Raw genomic sequence first — 27663 nt, 5'->3', positions numbered from 1 at the left:
TTTCTAAGCTTACTGCAGGATTTTATTAGAAAAAATAAGTTTAAATCGTATCTAATTGGGAAACGTGATGTTGTTCTCCAATAATGAAAAGTAACCTCTGACAGGTGTTCCACAGGGTTCTGTCCTCAGCCCACTTCTGCTTGTTATAAGCAGTTATAAATATAAATGGACTACAGCCACGTCCTGGTGCAGGTTTACAGAGGGGACACCCAGCATTTAGAAAACAGACTTTAAGCAGCTTGGAAAGAAAAGTGACTGGATTTCTTAAAGTTTCTTGAAGTTGATTTTTGCTCAGCGACGGCCTTCTTTTCTTGTATCGTGAGGTTAGATGGAGGAACTTTTGTAGTGGAGAGGGTGGGTGAAACCTTCACCCTGATTCGCTGCTTCGGGTTGTTACTTTATTAATCCTTATGGCGGTTTCCGTGGCTGTGATGTCATCCACTACGGGCAGCTGTTGTGGAGAAATGGCAAAAACTGAGTCGTTTGGCTGGCATCTCCTGTTCAGCTTCAGTGAGAGTCCTGCCTGAAAAGTTCGTCACCCATTTTTCCTGACTGTCCTCGGCTGTGACGTCTTCCTGTTCTTGTATTGTCTAGACTGGAAAATATAAGTTTGTGTTAGGGAAGTATGGAATTTTTGGAGTTGTCTTACTTTTCCTTAAATGTGAGCTTAGCCTTGTCCACAAACCCAAAAATGTCTTCTAACATAGGAGAGAGTATGGGTTTGAGTTCCTGCAGAATCTGATCTTGTTGTGGAGTGCATCTATAGTGACCCGTCCCATCCTTTCACCTAGAAGTTGGTTTTGTGCTCTCCACAGAAACAACGCCATTCTGTGTCGCCTCACCGTGGATCCAAGGTGCAAACTCTTGGAAATAAGTCTGCTTTGTGTGCATCTTAGGTGGAAACGGAGATGGTTTCTATAATCTGCTAGTTTCCTTGATTCTTGATTTTCATACTCCAGTCGAAGGGTGTTCCTCCCTAAGTGCAAGGCACGGTACTCTAAAGAGCCTCGAAAGAAAAGCGACTGGACTTCTTAACGTTTTGTGAAACTTTGCTTTTCTCCGTCCTTAAAACAGGCAAATAAGTTAAAGATTCACGTGTGAGCCACAGCACAAGTTACAGAGCTACAATATCTGATTTATGTTAGTTTCAGGAAGCACACAAAGAAGGTGCCCAGGCTGCAAAAGTACATTTATAAAGATATAAGAGACTCTGTCAGCTCACATTTGTTTTTCCCATTTACATTATGATGCGGTGTCACGGTCACCTGCAGCAGTTAATCCTCCTGTAATGGTTTACAGTCAGGAAACTTTGGATACTGTTGGGTTGCACATTTGCAATTTTATAGCTTTGTTCAATAAAAGGCGGAGCTTCTATTGAAAACTGCACGGCTGCTTAGACCCTGACTGGGTTAAAGGGAACCAGTTTGTGAATCAGTCGTTAATATCTGCTGCCTCCTGTTTTAGGTACTTTATTATGCTGCACGCTCTGGGTGTGTTGTTTGTGTCTACAGTGAAGTTTATCTGATTTTGTGCATGAATGCATTCTGTAAGCAGATTACACAGATTACCAAAAGAGAACTGTTTGTTTTTAATGAGGGAAAGAGATTCAGTTCATCTATTGGTCAATTACAGCTAAAGTTTCATCAGCAGCAGCGAAATTCAGCAGTAACCCCCAAAAAAAGGTTCCTTCTGCTCAACAATTTATCCTAATTTACTACAGACATGAAGCACCTGTCCCACCTGTCCCCAGGTGTTGCTCCTCTGGTGTTTCAGGAAACTGAAATGGAGCCAGTCTGAGTTTAAGAGCGCCGTGACTCTTGAGCCTGGCTCTGGAGATCAGATGCAGGGTTAGTGTTCTCCTCTCATGTCCACACAGGAAGCAGAATTATCAAACTGCAGATCGTGTCCTTGCACCACGTAGTGTATCATCTCCTGTAAATGCGCTCGGTCACTCTGGGTTTGTGTGGAAATGTTCACGGCGGTTGTGAGACTACAGCAGCTCAGCACCTTTAGAAATGCTGATTATTACAGTGTGGAAAACTTTTAGAATTTGACACAAAACTAGAAAAAGGGAAAACAACAAAACAGGATTTAGGCACATAAATAAAATTGAGCTCTGGGCCTAAATCTGCGTGTGCTCGAGTCACCAGTGGAAAGCAGCTTTTGTGTGCAGCAAACAGGAACACCCACCAGAAAGACTCCCGACTGATGAGAAGCTCCTCGCACTGCTCAAACCTGTCCTTTCTCCCTCTGGGTTTCAGAAGTGCGAGGCGGGATGATGTCGGTGGTGATGGTGGGCCAGCTGCCCGCTGCTGGCCTTGTCTCTCAGCATGGTTAGTGCAGTGTTGGAGAAATCCCTCAGGATGTCCACGGTCTCCCGCTGGAGCTGCAGGGACTCCTGCACGAACTCATGCTGGCTCTCCACGAGCAGCTGGACCGATTGAGCCAACGTCTCCAGAGACTGAGACACCGAGGTCAGGAGCATCCTGCTGGCCCGCTGCTGCTGCAGGCTTTGAGACGCCACCTGGGCGACCTGCTCGTGTGCCCTGCGTGAGGACGCTCCAGCTGGGAGAGGGTCCGATAGGCTTGAGCCTGAGGTGGGAGCACTGCGTGGAAAGATGGAGGAGGAGGGAGGAGGCTGGCTTCGAGAAGAAGAGGAAATAGTGGCAGAGGTGACTGTTGAGAACGCGGAGGAAGCTTCAGGTGGTGGAATTGAGGTAGAAGGTCGAGGGTGAGAGGAAGCACCATTGGCTGCAGCAGGTGCAGAGGAAGATGATGGAGGAGGGAATGAAGAGGGAGCAGGGAGGGCGGAGCCAGGTCTGTTGGAGGTGCTGGGGGACCGTGATGGTGGGGGGACAGCAGAGGCTGAAGCAGCTTCTGAATCAGAAGCCAAAGGAAAGCCAGAGGACGTGGAAGCCACTGAGGAGGAGGAAGGTCCGGGTGGAGGTCTGCTGGAGGAGGAGGAGTTCTGGATGGTTTGGCTCTGGCCGTTGCTGCTTCGGGAGTACGTGTAGACGGGCTTCACCCTCATCAGGGCGTTATCGGGCAGAGGATCGAGGGAGGTGGGGGGTGGCCGGACGGAGGAAGGGTAGGAGAACATGGAGTCGTCGTTTTCATCAAAATCCATCATTTGTTCTGTGAAGGACAAACGCCACAGGAGGATCAGTTTATTCTTTAAAGGAGCAGCACTGAAACATGCAGGGTGATGCAAACTCTCATTACTGTCATTGATGCTGTCACCAGATTAAAACGAGGACAGAAGAAACCGCACCGTTGAGATGTTTACATCGTGTTTCTACACGCAGTAAACCATCTTTGTTTCTCCACATTTTACAGGAATTTCTAAGAAACGCACAAATCTAGAAGATGAATGTTCAGGGTTTTCATTTCTTATTCCTCACTTCACTGCCTCCATCAGATTATGGCCGAGGCTCAGGTATGACATTCATGCTTGTGCCAAATGAATGCAGGAAGTTTACAGGACCTCACAACATTTTCAAACACCCACGTCATGCCTGATTCATATTCATTTAATGCACATTATGTATGATTTTTAACACTTGCAGCCAAACGTTGGACTGCATGGTTTAAAAAATAAGTATCAACAGTGTCCTTACCTCCATCGTCACCCAGGTCAAAGTCAGACGAGGAGTGGAAAGGATCTCCTGCAAAAACATGAGAACGTCATGAAAATGTCCAAGAAGGCCTCAAGAAGGCTTTGACATCTGAACTGGATATAAGAACTTTTTTTTCTCTTCTTAAACAATTGATTTGTACGTCGGTGACGATGGGAGATCAGTCTCACAACCAACCGTTTCATATTTATATTAAATGTAAAACAGGACCCTGAAGCTCCATGGTTTACACCTCAGAGTCTGGTCCAAATAACCCTCGATCGAGCTGCCAGAGCTTTTTCTTTACTCACCACCAAGTTCTTTTTCAGGTGAGGAGAGAGGTGAAATTTCAAAAGAGGGTCCTCCTGATAAAGTGTGAGTGCCGTCTGTCAGACTGAGGTAGGAGTAGGGGGAACTGCTGGAGGGTAGCCCTTTACTGCACATCTTTGAGAAGTCGTCGTCTTCTCCCAGGTCCAGGTCGCTGTCGCCGTCTGAAAACCAACACATGAAATCTGAGTAAATTCTGATACTCTGACTGGACGGATCCTCATAGATATATCTGATGCCTTTTTTTAAATATCACTGTAACCTCCTCTCTCAGTTTTACACTGACCACGCTAACAATGCAGCACCATCCTGCAAAGTGAAATGCCTTTGAGAGGCAGCGGACAGAGCGCATCTGCTGATTGGCTGCCAGTAATGTGATCAGCTTCCAGCTGCAGCAGCAAAGAATACATCAGACAGATTACTTAGTTCAGGAAGTCAGTTTGTGCATGCAGTGTTTTCCTTAGCCTCTAGGGGCAGTGCTGAGTACAACGCTTCTCTAGACTTTCAGCACTTGACCCAGGAAGTACACAGCCCCCGGCAGGCTGATAAAAACACTTTCTAACCACAGTTTGTGTACACAGCACATTAAATCTGTAATAAAATAAACAACAGAACACACACACTGAAGCCACAGCAATATGAAATATACACCAGTGTCAGTGATGCACGACGCTGTAACTCGAGTCAGTTGTAAAATCAGCTGTACGAATTTAGACCAGTTTTTACAGCCACCTAGCAGGATGCAGAGCATCTCTGCTGCCAGAAGGTGGCGTTAATGCGCCGTGAAGCTGTCGAACAACAGATCACCTCACTAGCAGGTGCTGGGTCACTGACAGCTGAGTGGCACAGTGAGAAAAACCAGGAGAAACCTGTGAAGTCGAGACAAACTTCTGAAAAACAAACAAAAATGAGGTCTGGTTGAAACGCCAACGCGTGCAGTGACATGACGGCAGCTTGGGGTGAGACTAATCTCTGAAGAACATCAGCCTTTTATGAGGTAAAAAGGACTATTACATTAAAGAATTTATAAAGCAGTGAAGTGAAACTAAACTAACACGTGTTTTCATCACGGGCTGGATGGCATCATCTTGTTTCCTTTCCTAAAGGATGGATTTTAGTGCATCCTTTGCGAAAGGAGGCAGCAGTGAAGCGCCTTTCCTTCGGATTTGGAGAGTTGAACAGCTGTAATTGTGGCTGAAACTCTGATACTTCTGGGTCACTTCACTCACTTAGAAACCTTCCCAAGAAAGAAAATGGACAATCTGATTAAACCCTGAGTTGCTCTATGCCTCGCCTCACCTCCTCTAGGACTCATCATCAGTATCTTATGGACCATCCTCTCCACGGGGCCCAGTTTCTTCTTCCTCAGGGTTGTGCCGTTGGGACCCCGCAGCGCTGCAATGCGTCGCTTCCCATCACATTTGAGGTCTGCCCATTTCTTCATGATCTGACGCACCTGAGTGGAAACAAAACCTTTGAGGAGTGCTGAGTGACATATCGCATCCATCACACTGCCTGCAACTGCTGCAAGTTCTTAAACTACTGTCGACAATCCGCCGGTCGTTTATGAAGCACAAACGATAAAAAAAATAAATCTATCGCATCCTGAAGTGAAGACTTTCAGCTTATGTGATTGTTAAGTTTGGTATGAGTATAACTGCAAAGGTTTTATACAGCCTTTGTGTTCAAACAGCAGAGGGCAGCATGGTGTGGCAGGACTGAATGGCCTTATCTATTAATTCACTCATCTGGGAGAACTGATTCTTTTTACATGACTTTGAATAAATTAATAACGTAATGCAGAAAAACAAAACGTTGAAGGACAGATCAGGGCTTCTCTGAACTGTGCCAACTTCACAAATCATCTTTCGAAGGACTTTCTGGAGCTGAGAATGATGTAAAACAAACCTCTCTGTGATTCTCTCCCAGACCGTTGATCTGATTGGTGATCTCGACCCACGTCTGTTTCTTCGTTTCAGCCGACACACCTTGGTTAAACTTCCCTACAGAGAGAACGAATCAGTCTCAAGTATTAAATCACAGCAGTGCTGTAAAAGGTGACCCACGTGCTCCCTCTGCTGGTAAGGATCTTTAAAAGCACAGTGCACTAAAAACAGAGAGAGGGCAGACTGACCAGTAAAACATCCTGTAACTTCACAATAAAATCAAATGTTATGTTTGACATCTGACTGATTGTATCAGTGGTGTCAGGGGTTCCTGAACTAAACAATATTAAAAAATGTCCCTCTGTGTTTTAACTGCCCAAACGCCGTGATGACAAAAACAAAAGGATGGAGGGATTCTGACTGCAGCCTCTCTGAGCAGGACGACAGAGCAGCATCAGAAGCAGCTCTCCACCTGCTGCCAGTCGGCTGGAGTGCATTTTGCAGCAGAATACAGATCACTGTCACCAAATGCAGCCCAAGGTGGCGAAGCTGGCATCCATCAGCCTATGTGATGAGAGATTTGAGGAGCTCAACACTCGCATGATAAACACGACCAACAGGACGGTCAGTAGGTCGTACCAGAATGGCCTCAACGGCACACGTTTTATTACGAACAGCTCCTCAAAGACTTTCCTCCTAAATAGAAAAGAACTAATCTACTTTTTTATTCCTACTCACTGAGGATGATGTATCTGTTCCTCTTCACCGCCTCCAGCAGCAGCTTGACCTCAGTGAAGGAGAACCTCGTTTTGGCTTTCAATGCTCCTTTTACTCCTCCCACCCTCAGTTCCTCATCGTCCTCACGCCACGTGGCTGACATGGCTCCACCGCTGCCTCGGACGGCCCACTAAAAGAGAGACCGAGTCCAAATTCACCGCCCTCCACGGCTAGCTGATCCTGATCCAGCTGCCAGTCGGGACTAGACACGCCTGGCTGACTGCACAGGACCTGCAGAAAAAACACAAAGGAAAAAACGATGAAGGAAAAGAAATATGGAGGATAAAATGAATTATAAGCAGGCAGAAATAGCATCTCTGCTTCATAAGCATACAAAATATTTCCCTCCGTTTAAAAACTATTCCTTATTATTGCTCTAAATAAGCTCCTTAATAAGCTTTTGTGCAGATCAAAGTTTATCTTTTCATTTTATACAAAATAACTTTAAATTTCAGCATAAACAGATGAGTACATTTTGACTAATGTGAGATTTAATCCATGTAAGATAATAACATCATTGAGTTACACTCAACAGTCTCCTAACCCTCGCTCTTATTCTGAAAATTCAGTCATTGCTAATCAGCTAGTTGTGCTGCTTCCTGTCTCATATTTTCCCATGCTGTGATGCAGGCCTGGGTCGGATGGACTCCATGACTCGATTTGACTGATCAGATTTACACTGCAAACGAGCACCACCTAAATGTGCATGTGGTCATCAAAGTAACGTGGCTGAAAGTCTTGTGATGTCATGTTTATATGACACAAACACAAAAAGAGGATTTCGAGGTGATGCTACACCTGCTGCTCAGTCTCTGGCTTTCTGTCAGACTCGGGGACCAGAGTGTTGGATGTTGTGTGGCTATTTGTGGCCGAGATTCAAAAATAGCAGTTTTGATTTCTTTGAAGGAGACAATCTCATGACTCAGCGAGCAACGCCACAGCCTGGCCAGTCACCAGCATGCAGTCTGTCGACGTCACATTTTTGCAACTAGGGCTGGTTATCGTCAAGGATTTCCATGACCGATTCAATTCTGATTCACAAGGTGCCGATATGATTCAATTTGATTTTGACTCAGACAGTCAGAAATATTATAATTCTGATCATTTATCCGTACATCCATATTTTATATCTATGTATAAAAACAAGGCTGACACTGTGAGACTTCATCAGAGGTGTGAGCAGATGCCTTTGTGTCAAAGTAACTGAGGATAAAACACAAAAACATGAAGCAGATTTTCCTGTCCTGGCTTTTTATAGCAGAAAACCTTAAAATATTCTGCAGTAGAAAAAAAAACTGAAGAAAACCATGAATCAACATCTGAACATGACCTGATGCTGCTGAAGTGAAGCAGAGCAAAGTTACAGAGGTTTGATGAGAGACACAACTGAGGGTTTTGCAATTTGACATCATTTGTAAAAGTTTACATTTCTTTAGGATCGAACACAAACGAGGCTTCTTGTCGGAGGTCACGTGTGGCAGACAGCGCTGTACACAACGGTAGACTGGTGTGTAGTAAGCTAGCGAATAATCCAGAAAACAGATTTTTGATGCTAAACTGGTCTCTGAGTACAGAGAGAGAGAGAGAGAGAGAGAGAGAGAGAGAGAGAGAGAGAGAGAGAGAGAGCTGTGCAGGAAGTGTAATTTTATCGTGGTGGAAGCAAAACTGCCAAAACAAGAGTGTATCCATGACGGTGTTTCTAAACGTGAAGCGGTTTTGATCTTCCTTTGTTGCTGGTTCAGTGAATTGTGCGTGCCGTCGGGTTCACATCTTTATCGGATTACCTGCTTTTTAATCGTTTGCGGTTTTAGCTGTTGGTGGTTGTTGAAATAGTTTCGTTAGCTTTAACCTGAGATTCTGGCATTTCTGGAAAAATACATTTATATTTAAGTCGACTCAGGATTTAATGAATCCATATCGCATTATTCAAACTGAAATCGATTTGAATCGGAAAATCTATTTTTTAAACCCAACCCTACTTGCAACCCCCACTGAACAGGTACTAAAAAAGTAACCAGTACCAGGTACTACTACCTAATGGAAAAACCTAACAACAGAGTTAAGACGAGTAGATACCAGCGGAAAAGAGGCGTAACTACTGTCTTGGATCACGGGAAGTGATAGCAGTCCCATTCCTCCAAGCTTTGTATGTTAATGGCCAGCCAAGTATATCTGCCCACTCAAGTTTATAATAATAATAATAATGGAGTGGATTTATATAGCGCTTTTCAAGGCACCCAAAGCGCTTTACAATACCACTATTCATTCACTCTCACATTCATACACTGGTGGAGGCAGCTACAGTTGTAGCCACAGCTGCCCTGGGGCAGACTGACAGAAGCGAGGCTGCCATATCGCGCCATCGGCTCACTCTAAACTTAAGTTTAGAGTGAGCATTTAGAGCACTGGTACACCTAATACGTTCATATTACAAGCTACCAAGCTGTGGAGTGAGTAGTTTCTGTAGGAATCTGAGCAATATTGTTTTTTTCCCCTATTGTGAGCTGTTGTTTCTTCTAAGTCTGTGAAGCCATTAAATTTCTTCAGACAAAAGAAAAAAATCAAAACATTTTTATTCACTGGACCAATTTTCTGGTCCCAGCGGCACTAACTGATCCACTGAAACAAATATATTTGAAGTGATGAATATAGAATTTGGCATTTTCTTTTTACAAGTTGTGAGACAAAACTTTCTTCATACAGTTTCATAAATATTTCATGCATGTTTCAAGTATGTTCCCAATTTTAAAAATGACTGCAGAAGCAGGTAGTCCAGTCATCCACTGGCACTTTTAAATGTACCCGCAGCTCACAATTTAAAGGTTACAAAATTATGTTCTCAAAAATCCTTCTACATACTTTCAAAAAAAAAAAACATACAAATTTAGCGACTGCGACAAATTCATATAAAACTGGACTTCACAGATGTTATCACCTGAGCCACAGCTGTGCAGCTGAACCGAACCTACGTCTCCTCCTTTGACACACAAGACTTCTGAGAAATGGATTTTATGTTGTGAAAACTTAATTTTAATTAGCAACACAGACAAAAAGTGCTGCATGCGTAGCAGACTGTGGACTGTTTTCAGGGTGACTGAACCATAAACAGCCAGTGCAGATTTCAGGAAAACCACCTGCAGTGTTGGACAGGGGCCGCTTTCATGGCTGTGGACGAGAACATCTCGTTTTTCCTTCAGCTCGTGTCCCCATACTGCCCCCTCCTGGCTGGACTTTAACATACACGAACACTGATAGATGACTGTTTTCCTGTCTTTCAGAAATTATTCTTTTTCTACTTTCTGAGGAAACCTAAAGACACCCACACGTGTGTGTAGGAAATTCCTCTACATACACATGTATGTGTGTATCCATATATCAAGCAGTTACAAAGTAAGTAACCATGTCAGTGCAGCTTTTATTAGTTACTTTGTTTCTTTTAGTTAATCTGTTGAATTCTGTTTACGTCACGGAGTTCGGACCGGCGCTGATTGGCTGGCTGTAAACATCCACGAGAGCGTACTAATGTTCCAGATCTCATTAAATACCTGATAAACATTGCGTTCTACCAGGCCACGTGACCCACGCGAACCAATCAGCTGCGACCGTGCTGTGTCTTTGTTGAGCTCGTGCCTGATGGTTCACACGGGGAGCTGCCCACCAGACTCCTCCGCGTCTGTTAGCTACGCGGGGCTGAACCGGTGCTGCGTGAAAACGACGAAACGTGCGAATCCTGCGAATTTCCGTAACCACGAGCCGGATTATCGCGAACATTACAAGCGGAGCTGTGCAGTGTCTTTGCGCTCCAACTGTCGGTGTCAGAGCTGGAGGAGACGCCTGCTAGCTCGGCGATACGCTTTTATTTCGCACTGTAGCACGTTCGTACGCTTTGCGCGAAAACGCCGCCCGTGCGGGCTGCTATTGCGGATTCCGCGTGACGTGCAGTGTTTTTTAAAAGGCCGCATATGCTGTAAATAATTACCAGGCAAATGGCGCTGTTCTCCCCTCCTTCCTTCGTGGTTCTCCCGAAAGTTCGGAGTGACGCGAACAAGCGAATTGCGCAGACTCTATTCACGCAGCGCGTGTGGTTTTTTTCCTTCTTCTTCCTCGAACGCGCAACATTTTCAGGCCGCTGCGCGCCCCCATGTGCCGCAGAAGCGTATGCACCAGTCACTCCCATTCCCAACACACCAGTCACCAAACTCACGAAGTCTGCACGTTCAGCCACACGGTGAATATTTAATGACTACCATCACCCTCACAGCCCCTCCTCCCGCCTCACATAATTAATTAGTCCCAAAATCACGTACGCTATATTCCTGCGCACATTTTTTTATTCATTACGTTCACATTTCAACATTTCATCGTAGCAAACACACACAAGTGAGCCTCAGCTGTAGTAGTTACCTTGTAGTTACGCACATGAAGGCCTTTTTAGGTCAACATAGGTCAGCATCATCTACACTTCTATGATTTGTACTATATTACTCATCAGTACATAATTAAACAAAAAACAGCTTCTACCCAATGGACGATTTCAAACCTAGCAGCTAATAAAAAGACAGCATAGTTTACTTAAGGATCTCCCTGATTGGCTAACATTACAAACACAGACATCAAGTACAAATCATTTAGGATATGGTGACTTTTGGCATTGTCAGCAAACCTTTGATGTGCACGACTGAGAGACAGGGTCGTAAAATCAGCAACAACGTCACTTGGTGTCACCACCATTTTCTATCAACATGGAGACAGAAGGAAGATGGGAGAGGCCAGGAAGAATGCATGTTCCGCTTGCGTCCGCTTGGTGTCGCCAGAGATCCTCCATTGTGGGGAAATACGTATTTCCTTCTTCTGGGCAATACCCGACTGGGCCGACAGAGGGCGCCGTCACATACGTGTTTCATCCACAGTGGCAGATTTTGGAGAAAGTGGAATTACAGGGTTGTGTAATTTGGGACTGGACTGGTTGCTTTTCAGAACATTTTGCTGCACAGATGCCGTTATTCCCCTGTCCGTCCGGCAGATGGAAAAGGCGACGTATGGGCTCATGTTTCATAACACCACAGCAGGGACAGCCGCTCTTCACACAAATTGACGTATTTGTGTGATTGTGCTCTCTACTGCTACTGCTGGCAGTGATGGTGCTGCTGGAGTGACCCATTTTTTCCCCACAGGGACCATTAAAGGTTCCCAAGAGCTAAAGGAGGCCACGCTGAGGGGTAAAACAGAGCGTACATTGCACTGCAAACTGACTTATAATAATCATAGGTCACATTTTATACAAATAAACAAAACTACGACTTTCTATTATGATATTTGGGGAACAAACAGGAATGTTAAAATACGGGTTACGGAATAAAGAGCTCCACTTTAAACCCCTTATGGCCTCTAGATGAGTTTTACAGCACATTTCACTGTCAAAAGTGAGAAATGGGAGGTTTAAAATAACAGGGTCAGCATATTGGCACGGCACGCAAAAGCACAGTTTAATAGAAAAAGACTGGAAGAGCACTTCTATCGTTTCATGAGGTTGGTAGCCTTCTGGTTGGCAGCGCTGATTCGGGTAACGTTGAGATTAGCCTGCAGAGGATAGGAAAAAAGAAAGAACAAGGAAGTGTTAACAAGAATGTGGTAGGCAGGCACAAACAGCTGTGCTCTCCATCTATCTTTCACTTTCAGGTTTGCTTAATTGCACTGGTTAATCAAAGGAAGGCTGTAGAGCTCGGCAAGCTCTACAGTCCAACAACACACAGTAGGGTGAATATAATCAAACACCTCCTGCTCAGAAGGAACTGTTCATAGATAAGAATTCTTAGCTTTAGTGCTGTTAGCACAAGTTCCTGTGCTGCTTTCATCTCTGACTCAAAGGGAAGAGCACAAACTGCTTCTGTCAGGTAAGAAGCCACATTATTGATTTCATTCATCTCCCTCTCTGGGCACAAGCCTGAGATGAACTGCCATAATTCCTCATTTCTCTCCTCACTAAGATCCCAGATGGATCCGTGTGAAACTCACGGAACTCCGTCTGACTAAAGGATCTGGAAACAGCTCTCCCCCCCTTACCTACCTCTCAGCTGGTCTACTGCAACTCTGTATATAAGATTGCCTAATTCCACTCTCACTCTCTATTTCACATAGTTCAGTGTACAGCAGCTTGACTTTTAACTGGTACAAAGAAAAGACAGCACGTCACTCCTGTTTATGGCTGCTCAGGTCTGTTAACTGCTTATTTTGCCTCCATCATTATCCCAACAACTTCTGGGAATTCTCTCCTAACGGTGACCAGGCCACGCTCTCATTGCTTCCAGACTCTGGAATAGTCGGCCCTCCTACATAAGAACCTGTGAAATCAACTTTGAAGATGAACCTATTTTCAGTTGCTTTTATTCAGGTATAGTCTTGAGAAGCTATTGCTCTTTTGTTTGACTGTTTACCATTGTTAGTGCTTCTTCTCTTTATAACGCTGTCTTTTACATGAGCTCCATGCTATTTTTTTAACTGGGTTCTTGGAGAACTGGATGCAAAACCAGATACAGGAGTCTGAGGTTTGCTGGCATGTTCTAGGTGTGGCTGTTTTCACAGAGTTTCACCGGTCTAGAACATGTCAAAGGAAAAGCTTTTATGTAAAGTCCTCCAGTTTTGTAAAATGTGTGTATTCATCATGTGGCTAAAACAAAATCCAACTCTAACCCTGACCTGGTGGGAGTTAAGCGCTTAATGTCTTCCTTGGCCTCCTACTCTTCCGAATCCCTACCTGAGTTTACTACAAGGTGCTTTGAGAATCTTGTAAAAGTAATCATCGACTATTTACTCTTTATCTGGCTTTGTTTGAGCGATATATCAAAGAGTGACATGAAAGCAGAGGGGAAGGCATGCGGCAAAGGCTACAGGTCGGATTCAAACCCGGCATATGGTTGCACGTTCATCCCAGCGAGCTAAACCAGCACCCTTAAATTGTTACATTTAACAGAGTCTGGTGAAATGAATTTTATTTGATTAGTACACACTGAGGTGTACATGCAGAACAGGACGGCGGTACCTTTCCCTGTATGCGGTCGATTTGGGAATTCTGTGTTTCCAGCTCGTTGCCAATGTCCAGGGCCATGCTCTTCAGATTTCCGACGATGCTGCCCACATGTGCCAGGTTCTCCTCCATCTCGTCCTCACGGGCGTCGCCGGTCGCCCTGACACGGGCAGGAATAAAGCAGGAAAACATTAATGCTGCAAAGATGTGTGCAAGTTTTTGTGTTTGTGTTTGACCAGCTGCCTGTGTGCGATGGCTTAAGTATTAGATGTCAGTTTGCTGTAAAGAAGAGCAAACACAGACACACACACACACACACACACAAACCGTGTATGCAGCTGCCGTCTCTCAGCTCACACAATAACACACTCCACTAAACTCTGTGTGTCACTCTCTCCCTACCTTCGTATGTATCCTCCACTCATAATCATCTGTTCTCTCTCATCCACGACCCGAGATGACGGCGGCTGATTGGCTACAACGCCATCCTGGCTTGAGGCTCTGCCCCAAACTGCCTTGTATGCCCCACTCTCCTCAAAAGCCTTTAGTCTGGAAGAGAAAGAGTGATGACCCCATGGATGTCAATTTAATAAGTCTGTTAAACGTGAAACGTGAGAACCACAGCGTACCCATACTGCTCCTGCAGCTACAGTACGGGTACACCAAGGGTCCATTTATACCATAAAACACGACAAACATGGCGCTGGACGACTTCAGAGCAAATCAGAGCAGCAAAGCAAGCCGACAGCAAAAGCTAAAAGCAACTAATGAACCAAATCTGAAGAGTTTTCTCATGTTTAAATCTCACGAGGCTATTTGCTCCTTGTCAGCATCGCACTGTATGTTAAAGCACCTTACTGGAAACATCTATTTTACCTCCAGTGCTCACTGGTATCACTGGGATCATCCTGATCAGTGCGTTTGGGGAAGAACAAGAACTATATCACATTTAGATCTGCACTTCAGAGTGGTTTCTTTAAGAAGAACACTCAGTTTAGCTTTCCTGCTATGTTTGGTTTTCTGTCTTTGTGAGTAACGTCTGGGCATAGAAGTGCCAAAAACTACAAATATGGTCACTTCCAACACGGCAGCAGCCATAACACCAACGCCGAGCCCTGAAAGTGTGAAATCGCCAGAAAAAACTGGTGAATAAGATGGCTGCTCATTGTGATGGTGTTTGAATGTTGCAGCCTGACCTTACAGGACCAATTCAACTCTATTAACATTATAATAACAGGACCGAGCTGACAGATCGCTTTGATATGGTGGAAAAGTGCCTTTTGTATAAATCTGAGGTTTGTGGTGAAGCCGCTGCAGTAAACGTGGCCCAGGGCTGTGAATCAGGTATAATTTAGGTTTTTACAAATAGATTCTTATGACTACATCTCACATACTTACCTCTGGATAATGTTTACAGACAAACACACACTCACACACACGCCACACACATCTCCACCTACTTATCACAGGAGCAGAGACCACAGCACTTGCCCAGGTCAGTCAGGTTTTTCTCTGCCTCCTTCATATCAGAGTTGATCTGATCCAAGCCCTCCTCTATTCGCTCCAACTGCTCTATGAGAGGATGCAGCGGAGCAGGATGAAGGAAGAGCAAAGGTGAAAGAAAGCAGGAACGTAACGAGAAGAATGGAGGCAGAAAGAGGAGGAGGGAGGTGGAATAAAAGAAAAAAATCACAAAGTATTTCCACGCGGCTGCACTATGAACTGAAAAACCAGCCACCAGAAACGTGAAACAGAACACCACCACGCTGCGCTAAATGCTAACAGCACACTGGACCAAACGGTGCAGAGCCAACGACCTTTGACCTCGGTGCCCACTTCCATTCTGTTTTCTTCTCTCGGGCTATGTACGAAGGATGTTTCTGCATCTGTGCTTCTTTTAAAGAAGATTTTAAGGAACATTTATACAAATATGTCTTCTAAATCCAAATTTAGGTATTTTTAGTCACATGCAGTTAGAAAACTCTTCATTGTCACCGTTCTGCTATAAACAGACATCAGATGCAAGAGATGCAGAGCTTATCTGTTATATCGACTTCATTTTTACAGGCCTTTGTCTATAAATTAGATTTTTCTGATCCTTCAAGCCAAAAAATCTCTACTTCAGAAACAGCAAACGTGTAGTTATTCACATCCTGAAGGCTTTTACCAAATAGTTTGTTCATATATATCATTCAGATCTTGATTCACTGAACATCTACTAGTAAAAACATGCATTCTTTGTATTTTGGGATTATTTTATTCTTAATGGATCAATTAAAACTAATTATTAAATTAAAAAAAACTTTGAGTTTAATACTTGGGCAAAAGGAAACGAGCAGAGAGTGACATCATTCAGTCAGGATGGCTTATCGAGTAATTTAAGCCCCTGATTATTATGATGATGACGACTGATTACGATTATCGTTGCTGAAGGAGTCTGATAATCTAATCACATTTGATAAACACTGCAACACATTTAATGGAACTGGGCACCAGTACGGGGCTTTTTAGGGCCTGTTTGGATAAAGACGCAGGTTCCTGGACCTACTTCCTGAGTGGCCAGATACAAAGGCCACAGCACTGGGCCATGTCTGTCAGATTCTTCTCTGCCTCTCTCATGTCCCTGTTGATGGAGTCCATACCCTCCTCAATACGCTCCAACTGCTCTGTTTGAACGGGAGTTTTATGGTGTTGCCACAGCAGGAGCAGAGATCAATACAGAGATGGGCATGTTTACACAATGTGTACTGGCAAGGCTTCCAAACCAAAAGCTCAAATCAGAGATATTTACACAAAAAGGCTAAATTATGAGAAAAAAACTTGATACAATGAGAAATTTAAGAATAAACACAAATTTCTGAGGAACAAAAAAACCCAGCAAATTTCAAATTTCATGGTCAAGACAAGTCTTTACATTTAAGCCAAGAAAAACCTGTTTACCTCCTTGTTCATCCAACATCACCACAGTCCTGATCCCAACATCTTTACTCTGGAGGATGGAACACATAACAACCCGTTACTGACAGGAGCCCCAGCGACGTTTCCAAACAGGTTCTTATTGCACATATGGAAATCGATTTAAAGACGTTTGCTGCAGACGCCACGTGGCGATCCACTGAGCTCATGCTCACTTCTTTAAATTCTTTCTATTTTAGATTTATGGTAAAAAGCCAACAAGGTAAGACTGCCTGAACTGTTTATCTGCAGTAAGATCACATGACCTCGATCCTGATCACAGTGACTAAAAGTAAACAAATGGCTGTTATGGATAAAGGACGTATGAGCACTTGACATGAATGCTGTGCATTATGGAGTAATGAAAAAACATCCTTTCCTGCTTTCCTCACTGTTCTGCTCTCCCGGCCGTCGTTTGTCCAAAATCATTTTCCAGGAGCTTAAACTTAATCATAACACTGCATCCGTCTTTGTTAGAGTCATCCTGACATGGATCTCTGGCCATTTCCTCGTGTGGAAACACAGCAGGCTAATTTACAGATGATGATGACAAAGTTCACAGTGAGGTTTGTGCTTTATCACTCCATCACTGTGGGGGTCTTTGTTAGATTATATTGTGTGTGTGTGTGTGTGTGTGTGTGTGTGTGTGTGTGTGTGTGTGTGTGTGTGTGTGTGTGTGTGTGTACCTCCTCAACCAACTGAACCATCCGCCGCGTGCTCTCCAGTGACTGAAAGACACAAAATCACTGCTTCAATATTTAACATTCAACACATTACATGAGCTTGTGAACTGCGTGCCCATTAAGTCATTTTTGTAGCTTTAATTTTGTTCTTAGTTATACAAACAGTTAAAGTTTAGTACAACCTACAGTGAAGTCTTTAAATTCCCCTCTGCAGCTACACATAAGTTAAAGAAATACATTAAATGCATCCAACCAACATAAGAAACGGTGCGACAGTAACAGAAGTGCAAGAGTGACTCTGAGTCTTGGAGGTCTTTCAGTCTGATTTAGCAGTGTGATGGTGTGAGGTCAGAAGCTGCTCCTCATTCAGCAGACGATGCAGGTGAATCATTTCATGTAGCTGTCCTGCAAAGTGGGGAGGGTGGTCTTAATGGTCCTGTCAGTGGTGTGGATCACCACCTTAAACACACACTACACAGGAAGCTCAAGCTTCCAGGCCTCTGGTAGAGCAGTGGTCCCCAACCCCTGGGCCACAGACCGGTACCGGTCCATGAGTCGTTTGGTACCAGGTTTTTATCGTTAACTCGTTTCTCTGGGTCTTTTCCCGTGTGTTATGACTAAATCTTATTTCTTTTTGGTACCAGCACTGGTTTTATTTTGTTGTATTTATCCGGGACACCTTAAAGGCCAGTCCGTGAAAATACTGTTGGACCTAAACCGGTCCGTGCGCACCCGTGGCCGCCTACAGGGGCGAGATAGACCTCGTCCTCCATTATGCCAGATATTGACGCAATTTCTTATCATCATCTGAACAATGACAGCAGCTGGTAGTAAGTTAATATTCTACATTTTAAATATTAAGCTTGAGGGTGTAAAAACACATTTAAGCTCTGTCAAAAATGCAGTCAAACTCATTTTACACTCGCACCAAGTGTGAAAATCTAAAGCTACAACTTGTTCTCGCTCCTCACTATTGTTCAGTAACCATCTCTGAGCATCAGTATTGTGGAATGTGTTATAGTTTCAGCTCCAAATGTAAAGGGTGACACATGGGAGCAGGAACAAGTAAGATATCTGATGTGTTTAGAAAGTCATTTCTAGTTAAAAGAACTTTTAACTTTCCATCAAAATCGTCTTTGTGTCATTAAGGAGTTATTATAGGTTATAGTAGGAGGATACAGTCTACATCAGTTATGTGCAGAAACTGCTAGCTGCCTGTTTATCTACCCCTAGGTCTGTGTGTGTGTGTGTGTGTGTGTGTGTGTGTGTGTGTGTGTGTGTGTGTGTGTGTTGTGTAAATATCATGTCAGTCCTCTGGGATTTCCCCACTGATGGGATGATGAGGTGACACATGTCTCTGACCTGCAGTAGCCTTTAAACACCAGGGAGTGTGTGTGTGTGTGTGTGTGCGTGTGTGTGTGTCTGTGTGTGTTGTGAGCTCATCTGTGCCAGACAGTTGCACATGGAGACCAGCTGTCTCCAAGGCAACCAGGTGAGCCAGGTGCCCTTGAAGAGGCCCTCCCCTCAGGCAGGGCTGTGTCCTCTGTGGCTCAGCAGGTTGTGTAGTAGTTTGCGTCACTCTTCTTGCCAGTTTGTTTATTATGAATTCTTGGTTTTATTGCTGAGATGCTCTAATTATAATTATCCTCATTAGGTTTCTCTGACTGACACACAGAGTGTGACACGCTCTCTGGGGTATAAGCTGAGGATGCTGCTGTGACTCGCTCCCGTCCATATCACCACTGTTAGATTGTATTTTTCTCTGCTCCTTGCCAGCCTCAAAAATGTGTTGGCAAAGGAAATACCCGACTACACTGTTCTGGTCTGACACTTTCACAATCCGTTCTTTAGGCCGAGTTAGCTGAAGGGTAACGCACATGTAAAACCATGTTCATATGAAACATGGCAAAAGTGTCAAAGGAGAAGATGAATCCGTGTAATTCCCATGTGCCGAACATTCAGGCTTGGCTTAGTTTCACATCGTTTTTCTACTGCAGACGGGGGATAAGTGGATATGGCCCAATATCCTCCTCCCGTTTTCTGTTTACAGGAGCAGCCAGTCAGAAGAAAGGGAAGATGGCCTTAAAGGGGAGGAGCTATAACATCTGGAACTGGGAATTCAGAGTCTGTTACTTGTAGTCATGATGATATAGTGTAGGATTGGAAGGTCGTGCAACAAAATGCTCCGTGAGGTAACTGTTGAAAACTATCTCTGCTTTTAAGATTAGACAGACCGTTTTCACTCCCGAAGCGTAACATGCCGACGTTTTGTCACATCCTGCGGTGTTCCTGAGGAACGCAAAAGGAGACCTTCCGCGTTCTAATGCTACGTGCCGGGTTATGGATGAAATCCATAAATCTAACCTTCTCCCTAACCTTAACCAGTAGTTTAATGACGTGAAATGGTGTTTTCCGAAGCGTTTTTAAGAAAATGAACAAACATGTGTAGATTGTGTCCAAACAGTTCTCATATTTCCTCATTTTGCTAATGTCGTCATTTAGGAACGCGTTGGGTGGCCGAAAATGTAATATGTTGACGATTTGTCACCTAGCGTAAAATGTTACGCTTTGGGATGAGAACGTGTTGGATTAGACCTAAAACTTTCCTTTTTGCTAAAGCATATAGTTAGGGCTGAATCAGGTGACCCTGAATCCTCCCTTAGTTATGCTGCAATCCAGTTGTTCAGTCTGACGTCACTAGCCGTGTCTGGACCTAAACTCCGCTGCAGGTCCATATATCAAACGATCACTATGGCATTACTGAGTTGAAAAACTGTCTAAAGTCTTTCATCTTTAATAAAATGATCAGCGTTCTGCTCTACCAGGTGTAACAATTGAGTTTAACATCCAGGCATCCATGAAAACGGAATTTATGACATTTAACGGAGTTAGAAGTTAGCAGGGAGTTAGCTCGCTAGCTTCTATCTAAATACAATATAGCATGTCCTGCCTGCGGGGTTTTGGAAACAAATTCAAACGTACAGCTCTGTTATCACTTCCAACATAAATGAAGACAGAAAACTAAAAAGCAGTGACGTTTGTAGGGTTACTGAAGTTGGGCTAGCTGGTATATAATTATGTGCTACGTGACCGCTAGCGACACAGCTATGTTAGCATAATATAAACAAGCCAACTTTTTTTCCACTGGATAAAAGTTAACGTGAGTGTTCTCGGTGGTCAGGAACAAATGTAATCGCATGGCAGGATGCTGTAAAAGGACCAAACTTCAGCCAGGAGAACAACTGAGATAATCCATCCACAATACGAGGTTAGTCATTCATATACTGCTGCATGGGCTGGGCTGTAGTTACATCCTAAGGTTTTAAAAACTGAGCTTAAATAAATGATTAGCGGTAATAAAAGCTGAGGGAGGTCAACAGTGATCACTGACTGTTTTAGGAGCTTTTTGAGATCAAATAGAAGAAAATACAAAACATTAAACATGTTAACAACACAAAAGCCATATTAAACGCAGACTACTTTAGACCCGGAAGTAGGATTCGTCACGTCATCACTGAACAACTGGATAGGTGTAGGCTGCTGGGGGATTTCCCATGATGCACTGGGTGTTTGTTCTTCACTCACTATGTGCTAACAGACCTCTCTGCATTGAATCATACTTGTTATTAATCTCAGGCTCTCTTCCACAGCATGTCTTTATCCATGTCTTTTTATGGCCTGAGCCTGGTTCTGCTGGACGTTTCTTCCTGTTAAAAGGGAGTTTTTCCTTCCCACTGTCGCCAAAGTGCTTGCTCACAGGGTTCATATGATTGTTGGGTTTTTCTCTGTATGTATTATTCAAACTTTTTCTTTTTCTGAAGCCAGCCTAGAGCCCAAAGACAGCCCAGGCTCAGTATGGAGCTCCATACTCCATAACTGGTCATGGTATGCAGTCTGATTCATTATTAATGACTTGCAACATAATGTTTCCTTAAGCAAAATACAGTGTAAAGTGTATTATAGCCCCTCTTTATTCGCAGTTTTTGCTCTCCCTATGGTGGGCTGCACTGAAAGGAAATATTTGGCATCCCTGATAAAATTCACTATATAAAAAAGAAATAATACGTTTTTATTTTTAAGTAGAATCACTTAAATCCCCCTGCTGATTCAAGGCAGTCTATGAAATACTCCAAACATCCAATTTATTCATTTGTGATTCTGGAAATGAATTTCATGTCCTTGAACCTGATGTTTCAGATGTGCCGTCTCATACGAACTAATCTGTGTCCACATTTAGAGGTTAGTGGAGCTGAGGAAGTCCTTTCGCCTCCACAGAGAGACCACAGCTCGAGTTATACACTTCACAGATATGGTTGTGTTTTAGCCATATGCTACACAGACACAACTAGAACAACTTTGTTTGGTCCTTTAGTTCTTATACAACAACTTTTTACGTTGGGACAAAAGAGGTTAAAAGATATCAAGAAATTATTTCACTTTTTATAAACAACAAAATTCCAGAATTCCAAACGCTTCCATTTTCCTCCAAACCTTCATTTATGTTGTCACGTTTGTTGACTTCCTGCTCCTGGATTTACAGCCGGGTCGTGAGATATATTGTTTATTTGTTCATGCTCATGGACATGAATTGTGAAATTTTTTTGAGATGGCACAAATTTGTAAGTAACGTTTACAAGAGGGAAGTATATTTCATGTCTGCAGCACATGTTTTGTCCAGTCAAAGGAAACTAAGGACGTGGTGAGATGACCAAAAATCTTCTTTCAGTCAGGGAGAAAAGGCTTAAGACTGAAAATGGTGAAGGACCGTCGTTGACGGTTTAAATCACAGGAGGGTTTTAGGCATGAGAAAAGTAGGTAAATTACACAAACAGGTGAGTCAACGGCTGTTATCAGGTTAATGTGCACTGGATACAAGGGTAACAAGTAAACGGCCATTTCTATGTGTGGTTGTTAATAATTAATAAAACACTTATTTACCATCATAATCCTCTTACCTCATCTGTGACCTGATTGGCTCTTCTCTGTAACTCCTCCTGCTCTGTGAGGATGGGCGGGTCTGAACGTGCGTTAGCAGCCATGTTTGTTTGTGTGTGTGTTCAGTCCCAGGTGAGCGGATCAGACTGCAGCATCAGGTGTCTTTAACAGCTGGAGAGGGTGAGAGCGAGGCCATGATTATTTTTCATGACTGACAATAGACGCCAGGCAGGCAGACACGCAGCACAGGCTCTTACACAAACACGCTTCAGGATAACCACATTTATTTTTTAAGAAGCAGTTACTTTTATATCCAACAGACTGTTTCGTTTTAATGGCAGTTACTGTAACTGTCAACGGTCATCCAGTTAGCACTCAAAACATCAGCTGCAGCAGCCTTTTGCACACATGAATGTGATACTTCAAGGTCAAGGGGACCCATAATACTCATTTCCTATCAAAAGAATAGTTCTGAAACATCCACAGTTCAGAATAATCCTTCTTTGTCTAGCACGGGCTTTGATACAGCGTCTCTTGTCTAAAACAAGCTCTCTTAGCTCCTTCCTCCAGCCTTAAAGGCTAGCTTATTTGTGATTCACTGCTCTTCATAAACACCTAACACACTAAATTACACTAAAATCATCTTCAGCTAAAACCACAAGCAATTCAAATGGCCAAACAGGAAGAAGGATGAACTCTCAGGTTAGCTTAGTCTGAATAAGTCATTTAATGTGTGCCAGTAAAAAGCACTGAAGCACACTGTCGGGTTCCTTCTTGTCCCTGTCGTCATTCTTCTTAAATTCATCCATAGTTTCTGCTGCTGATCCAGGTCCAAGTCACGCAGGTCTGAGCAGAGACACCCAGACCGCCACCATCTCCGATTAATCCGGGGGTTAATCAGAGTCATTACTCACTTATATATCCACAGATACAGGCCCTTATAGGGCACAGGGGTGGGTGTGAAACTGGCTGCTTTTTAGTTATATTTTCAGCCTTTGGAGCTCTTCTAACTTTTGAAGAAGAGGAGATATATTCACACAACATTTTCAGGTTTAAGTGCTCAGTTTTACACCCACTCTGAATCTGCTTTTCTTAAGCACGACTTAGTTTGAGCATTAATATCAAGTCAAAATTATTTTCATCTAAAACAAAGCTCATATGAGTGAATCTCTGTTTTTTACCTCCAGTTTCAGTTTGCCCTGCAGAGTGATGACATCACACACATATTCTTTTTAACCTGCTTTCCCGTTGTTTCCTGCTCAGATCGTTCTCTCTGCATATATCAGTCAAATATGAAATGGTAGGAATTTTCGTCCTCTTTCACTGGATGTTATTCTTGTGATGGCAAGACACACGGTCTTTGCACAACTCCCACAAAGGCTCTTTAGAAAAGACCACAATTCAGTTATAAAGTGTTACAGTATCTGCATGAATGCAGTGCGGCCGTCGGCTCTCACAAGCGCCTAAAACGAATCCCTCCTCACTCTTACAACAACTGCCTCCTCTGTAATTAGGAGTCCACACAATGTCAGCTTCTAACCAGGTGTTGAGTCCTCACACACACACACACACACACACACACACACACACACACACACACACACTTCTCTTTGTGTGATCAGGCTGCAGCATCATAATTAGCCCCAACCACTAATCACCACCTGTTGGAATAAAGAAGAGGAACAACAAGAAAGAAGAAAAGAACAAATGAGCCACGATGTTCTTGATATTAAAAAAATCAGTTTTAAATATTATGCACCATAAACTGATAAATCTTTTAGTCTACAAAATGAAACTGCTAAAATAGACAGAGGTATTCAGTCTGGGACACAACACACAGAAGAAAACGACTGTGTTCGGCTTTTAAAGGCCGATGTTCATCAGGTTGACTGTAAACTAGATTTTCTGTAACACTTCTGTAACAGAAAAGAGTCACCTGCTTTAGCTTGACATCATCACCAGTATCTCCTCCAGCTGTCACGTTAAAGTGATGCACGCTTAGCTAAGAGTGACCAGAGACAAATAACCAACACACACAAACATGCAGGCTTTGGCACTGCTTCCTAATCACAGGCATAATAATGAGCATTCATGTTCAGGAGTGCCCAAAAGTGGGCGGGGCATCACATGGCACATCCCCCAAAATATGATGTATTAATGTACTACACAGTACTACTATAGATAGATACCTGCACTATACAAGTCATTAAAATCTTCTCCAGCTCAAATCCACAACTATGATCCATATTTTCATATTACAACTTTTTACTATTATTAGGGGGGATTGTGAATTTTACTAAAGAGTCTAAATATTTGTTTTACCACTTTGGAAAACTGAAATTTAGCACAGATCTTTTTTCATGTGGTAAATCTGTTTTTGTCCTGGGCTCCAGATGAGTCTGAAAATCTGTTTTCGACACTAAACTAATTATTCCTCCTTAAATATTGGCTCTTCAGTGCTGCCCACCTCACCCCGTCACAATCAGCTTTAACATGTTTAATGAAGCCATGAAAGACTTTACCTTCATAATTTCTGCATTAACAGCCTTCAGAGGACAGAGGCGGGCTGAAATTTAATGTTTTTTAATTATTATTCCCAACATTTTTGACCATTTACAACTTTTTAAGTAGATGAGATAGTCGTGTGACAGTTTCAGGATCTGTAGAAAACTTGAAATCTGTTTTACACCCACTCCAAGTGTCACAAAGCCAAATCTTCTTTTCTTCATTACGACTGTTTGTTCTGGTCAGTTTAGAGCATTAATATCAATTCAAAATCTTTTTCACGACTACGTTAGAAAATTATTTTAGAAGATGAGCCTGGGATCAAATTTAGGTAAAAGGAGACTTTCATATGGTACAACCTGTTCTGAGCAGCTACTTCCGTCGTATAGTGACATCACTCTTGTAAGTTTACCACAAAAATGCTCTTTGGATATTTTTTTTTTAAAATCAAACATCCGGGTACCATGCTGTCTTTTGTTCCTCTACTGTTTTTTGACCGCATTGTGATTTCTTGGCTACCTCTGGTTCTGTAGTGACAGCAGGTGCAGGTGTGCGTCACAGGCTCACCTGGTCACAGGCTATGGCAGTTCATTTACGTGTACACGAGTGAAACTGCAGCCTCAGCTGTGAGGCTGACACGGAGTGATGGGGATGATAACGAAGACAGGATTCTCCTCATCGTGCTGCCCTGTGAATCGGCGTGGTGACGTATATTTGTTTGCCGTTTTCGCGGTCAACTCGTGCGTGAGAATATCACCAGGTACACTCGCGACAGTTTTTAGTATTTGATTGTTCAAGAGCAAAAAGACGGAGTCTCACAGATGAAATATTTATTTTTTTATTGCCTGTTTGACCGTCACCAGTTAACCTGTGACACCAGTTAATCTGGAACACCGGCCCTGTTTAACACCGAGCACACACAATATGAATGAACTTAAAGTAACGGGTCTGTTTTAAAACGTAAAGAGTAAAAGTAGAGATATTTGTTTAAAAATGTGGGGAGTAAAAGTAAAAAGTAACAAGAAAAATAAACGCTCGAGTTAAATAGAGATACCTGGTAATTCTACTTCGTTACTTCCCACCTCTGGGTCACTCTGATGACCAACTTTTACATTTGAAATAAAAACAGTTTTTTTGAAGCTGCCTCTTTTCAGAGATGACGTCCATACGAACCTGTGTTCCGTACCTTTCATCCGGTCCTCTTCATACGCTCGTGCTCTGTCCTCGTGAACCCATCAGCACACTGAAACCTGTTGCTCTTCCTCGGTTACTCCTCCTCAGCATCACCGCTCCCCTCCTCCGCACAGGCCCCGCCCCCCAACAAACAGCAACCCAAACTTTCTTCCTGAGCGTGACGTCAGAGAGCAGCGGCTTTGAACGCCTCTCTCCACCCAAGGACGCAGCTGAAGGTGGAGGAACCAGCGACATGTTTAAGGGTAAACGATGGGCGTGTTTTCAGCGCTGGTCAGCAGGAAGCTCTGCTCGCATCCTGACAGTTTAGCAAACTTTACAAAAAAATATTTTCATAATTAACAGTTTGAATCCTGCTTTGATTGTTTTGAAGCTGCCGCCATGAAATCTGCATCTTTCCTGCGTTTGTCAAACACATGTGTTAATGCTCTCTTAGTGACGTCATAATGATGGTGTTTTTCTCATTTATCCGTTTATCCGCTGAACAAAGCATTAGAAACCCTGTCCAAAGGTGTCTAAATGGCACACTGGACATGACTGAAGCCTAAAACTGGGATGAAGTTGGTTTAGAAGGTGAAAGCAGACACGTATATCACGTTCAGTGGTTTGAGCGGTGTGTCAAACATTTGACTTTTTTTAAATGACATGTTTGTAAAATAGTTGTGATCAAACAGCCACACAGGCGCTCATCATTTTTTAAACATGACCGAAAAAGTCTTTATACTTGTCTAAATGTCAGTCACATGGTGTCTGTGAAGGTTCTCAGTCATCCAGGTCATCGTAGTCAAAGGAGCTTGCAAAGAAAAGCGTCTGGACTTCTTTAAGTTGCTTGAAGACGTTTCACCTCTCATCCGAGAAGCTTCTTCAGTTCTAAGGTCAAATGGTGGAGAGTCCCAGATATAAACCTAGTGGGAGTTTCCCCCCACAGAGGGACAAAAGGACCCCCTGATGATCCTCTAATCGCCTGAGCCAAGGTGGGAAACTGGGTGTGGGTCCCAATCAGCCAGAGTTTCGGGTGTGTTCATTGTGAAACCTGGCCCCACCTTATTATGCGAATTCCTGAGGTCAGATGGCCCAGGATGTGAGTGGGCGTTAAGGCGTCTGGGAAGGATCTCAAAACTGGATTATAGATGGCAGAGAGTTGGTGTCGTAAACCCCGCCTCTGTTCAAAGATGGTCGCTCACAGTGGACATAGATGGCTTCTTTCACTCCTCTTTCAAACCATCTGTCCTCTCTGTCCAAAATGTGAACATTGGCATCCTCAAAGAGTGTCCTTTATCCTTTAGATGCAGATGGACTGCTGAGTCTTGTCCTGTGGAGGTGGCTCTTCTGTGTTGTGCCATGCGCTTGTGAAGTGGCTGTTTGGTCTCTCCAATGTAGAGGTCTGGGCATTCCTCGCTGCACTGTACAGCATACACCACATTGTTAAGTCTGTGTTTTGGCGTTTTGCCTTTTGGGTGAACCAGTTTCTGTCTGGTTCACATGGTGTTTCTTTGAACATCAAATTCATCGTTTCCTAACGAGGTGTGCGGACCTCAGGTGTCGAGGACAGAGACGACCCTCCACTTTTAACCAAATTCAAACTGAAGTTGAAGACTGTGTAAAAACAGTTTTCATTAAGCTTTTGTTTTTCAGACATCTGCCAGAGGCGCTCTCAGCCGCTCATGCCTGGTGTGACCGCTTATGAACTGAAGCCCCCTGGTGGGCTCTGACGGTACTGCACTGGGTAACAAATAAGCTGAAGAGAAAATGTCAAACCTTTTGAA

General features: G+C 43.5%; 1 protein-coding gene across 5 annotated transcripts; it reads right to left on the bottom strand.

Annotated features, from left to right (window-relative positions):
* Positions 1 to 25988, bottom strand: LOC113036394 (flocculation protein FLO11-like). 5 transcript variants are annotated; one of them, XR_003274448.1, is made up of 9 exons: positions 25880 to 25988; positions 22222 to 22372; positions 17270 to 17311; positions 16569 to 16617; positions 15089 to 15200; positions 14031 to 14177; positions 13644 to 13788; positions 10584 to 12184; positions 6703 to 6835 (listed from the first exon to the last, which is right to left on the bottom strand). XR_003274448.1 is itself a non-coding variant. In XM_026192724.1 (7 exons), exons 2-7 carry the CDS (start codon positions 6705 to 6707, stop codon positions 2258 to 2260), a joined length of 1500 nt encoding a protein of 499 aa, XP_026048509.1. In that variant the 5' UTR covers positions 6708 to 6835; positions 10584 to 10849; the 3' UTR covers positions 1565 to 2257. The 5 variants fall into 5 exon arrangements, 1 of the variants encoding a protein (XP_026048509.1); XR_003274449.1 differs by having other exon boundaries at positions 25893 to 25988; XR_003274450.1 differs by lacking the exon at positions 25880 to 25988 and adding an exon at positions 23383 to 23588.
* Positions 25989 to 27663: the final 1675 nt, after the last annotated feature.

This window comes from Astatotilapia calliptera, chromosome 14, assembly GCF_900246225.1.
Source record: "Astatotilapia calliptera chromosome 14, fAstCal1.2, whole genome shotgun sequence".
NCBI classification, from domain to species: domain Eukaryota; kingdom Metazoa; phylum Chordata; class Actinopteri; order Cichliformes; family Cichlidae; genus Astatotilapia; species Astatotilapia calliptera.
Note: the sequence above shows the minus strand (reverse complement) of the source record. Positions and strands in the feature narration are given on the sequence as shown.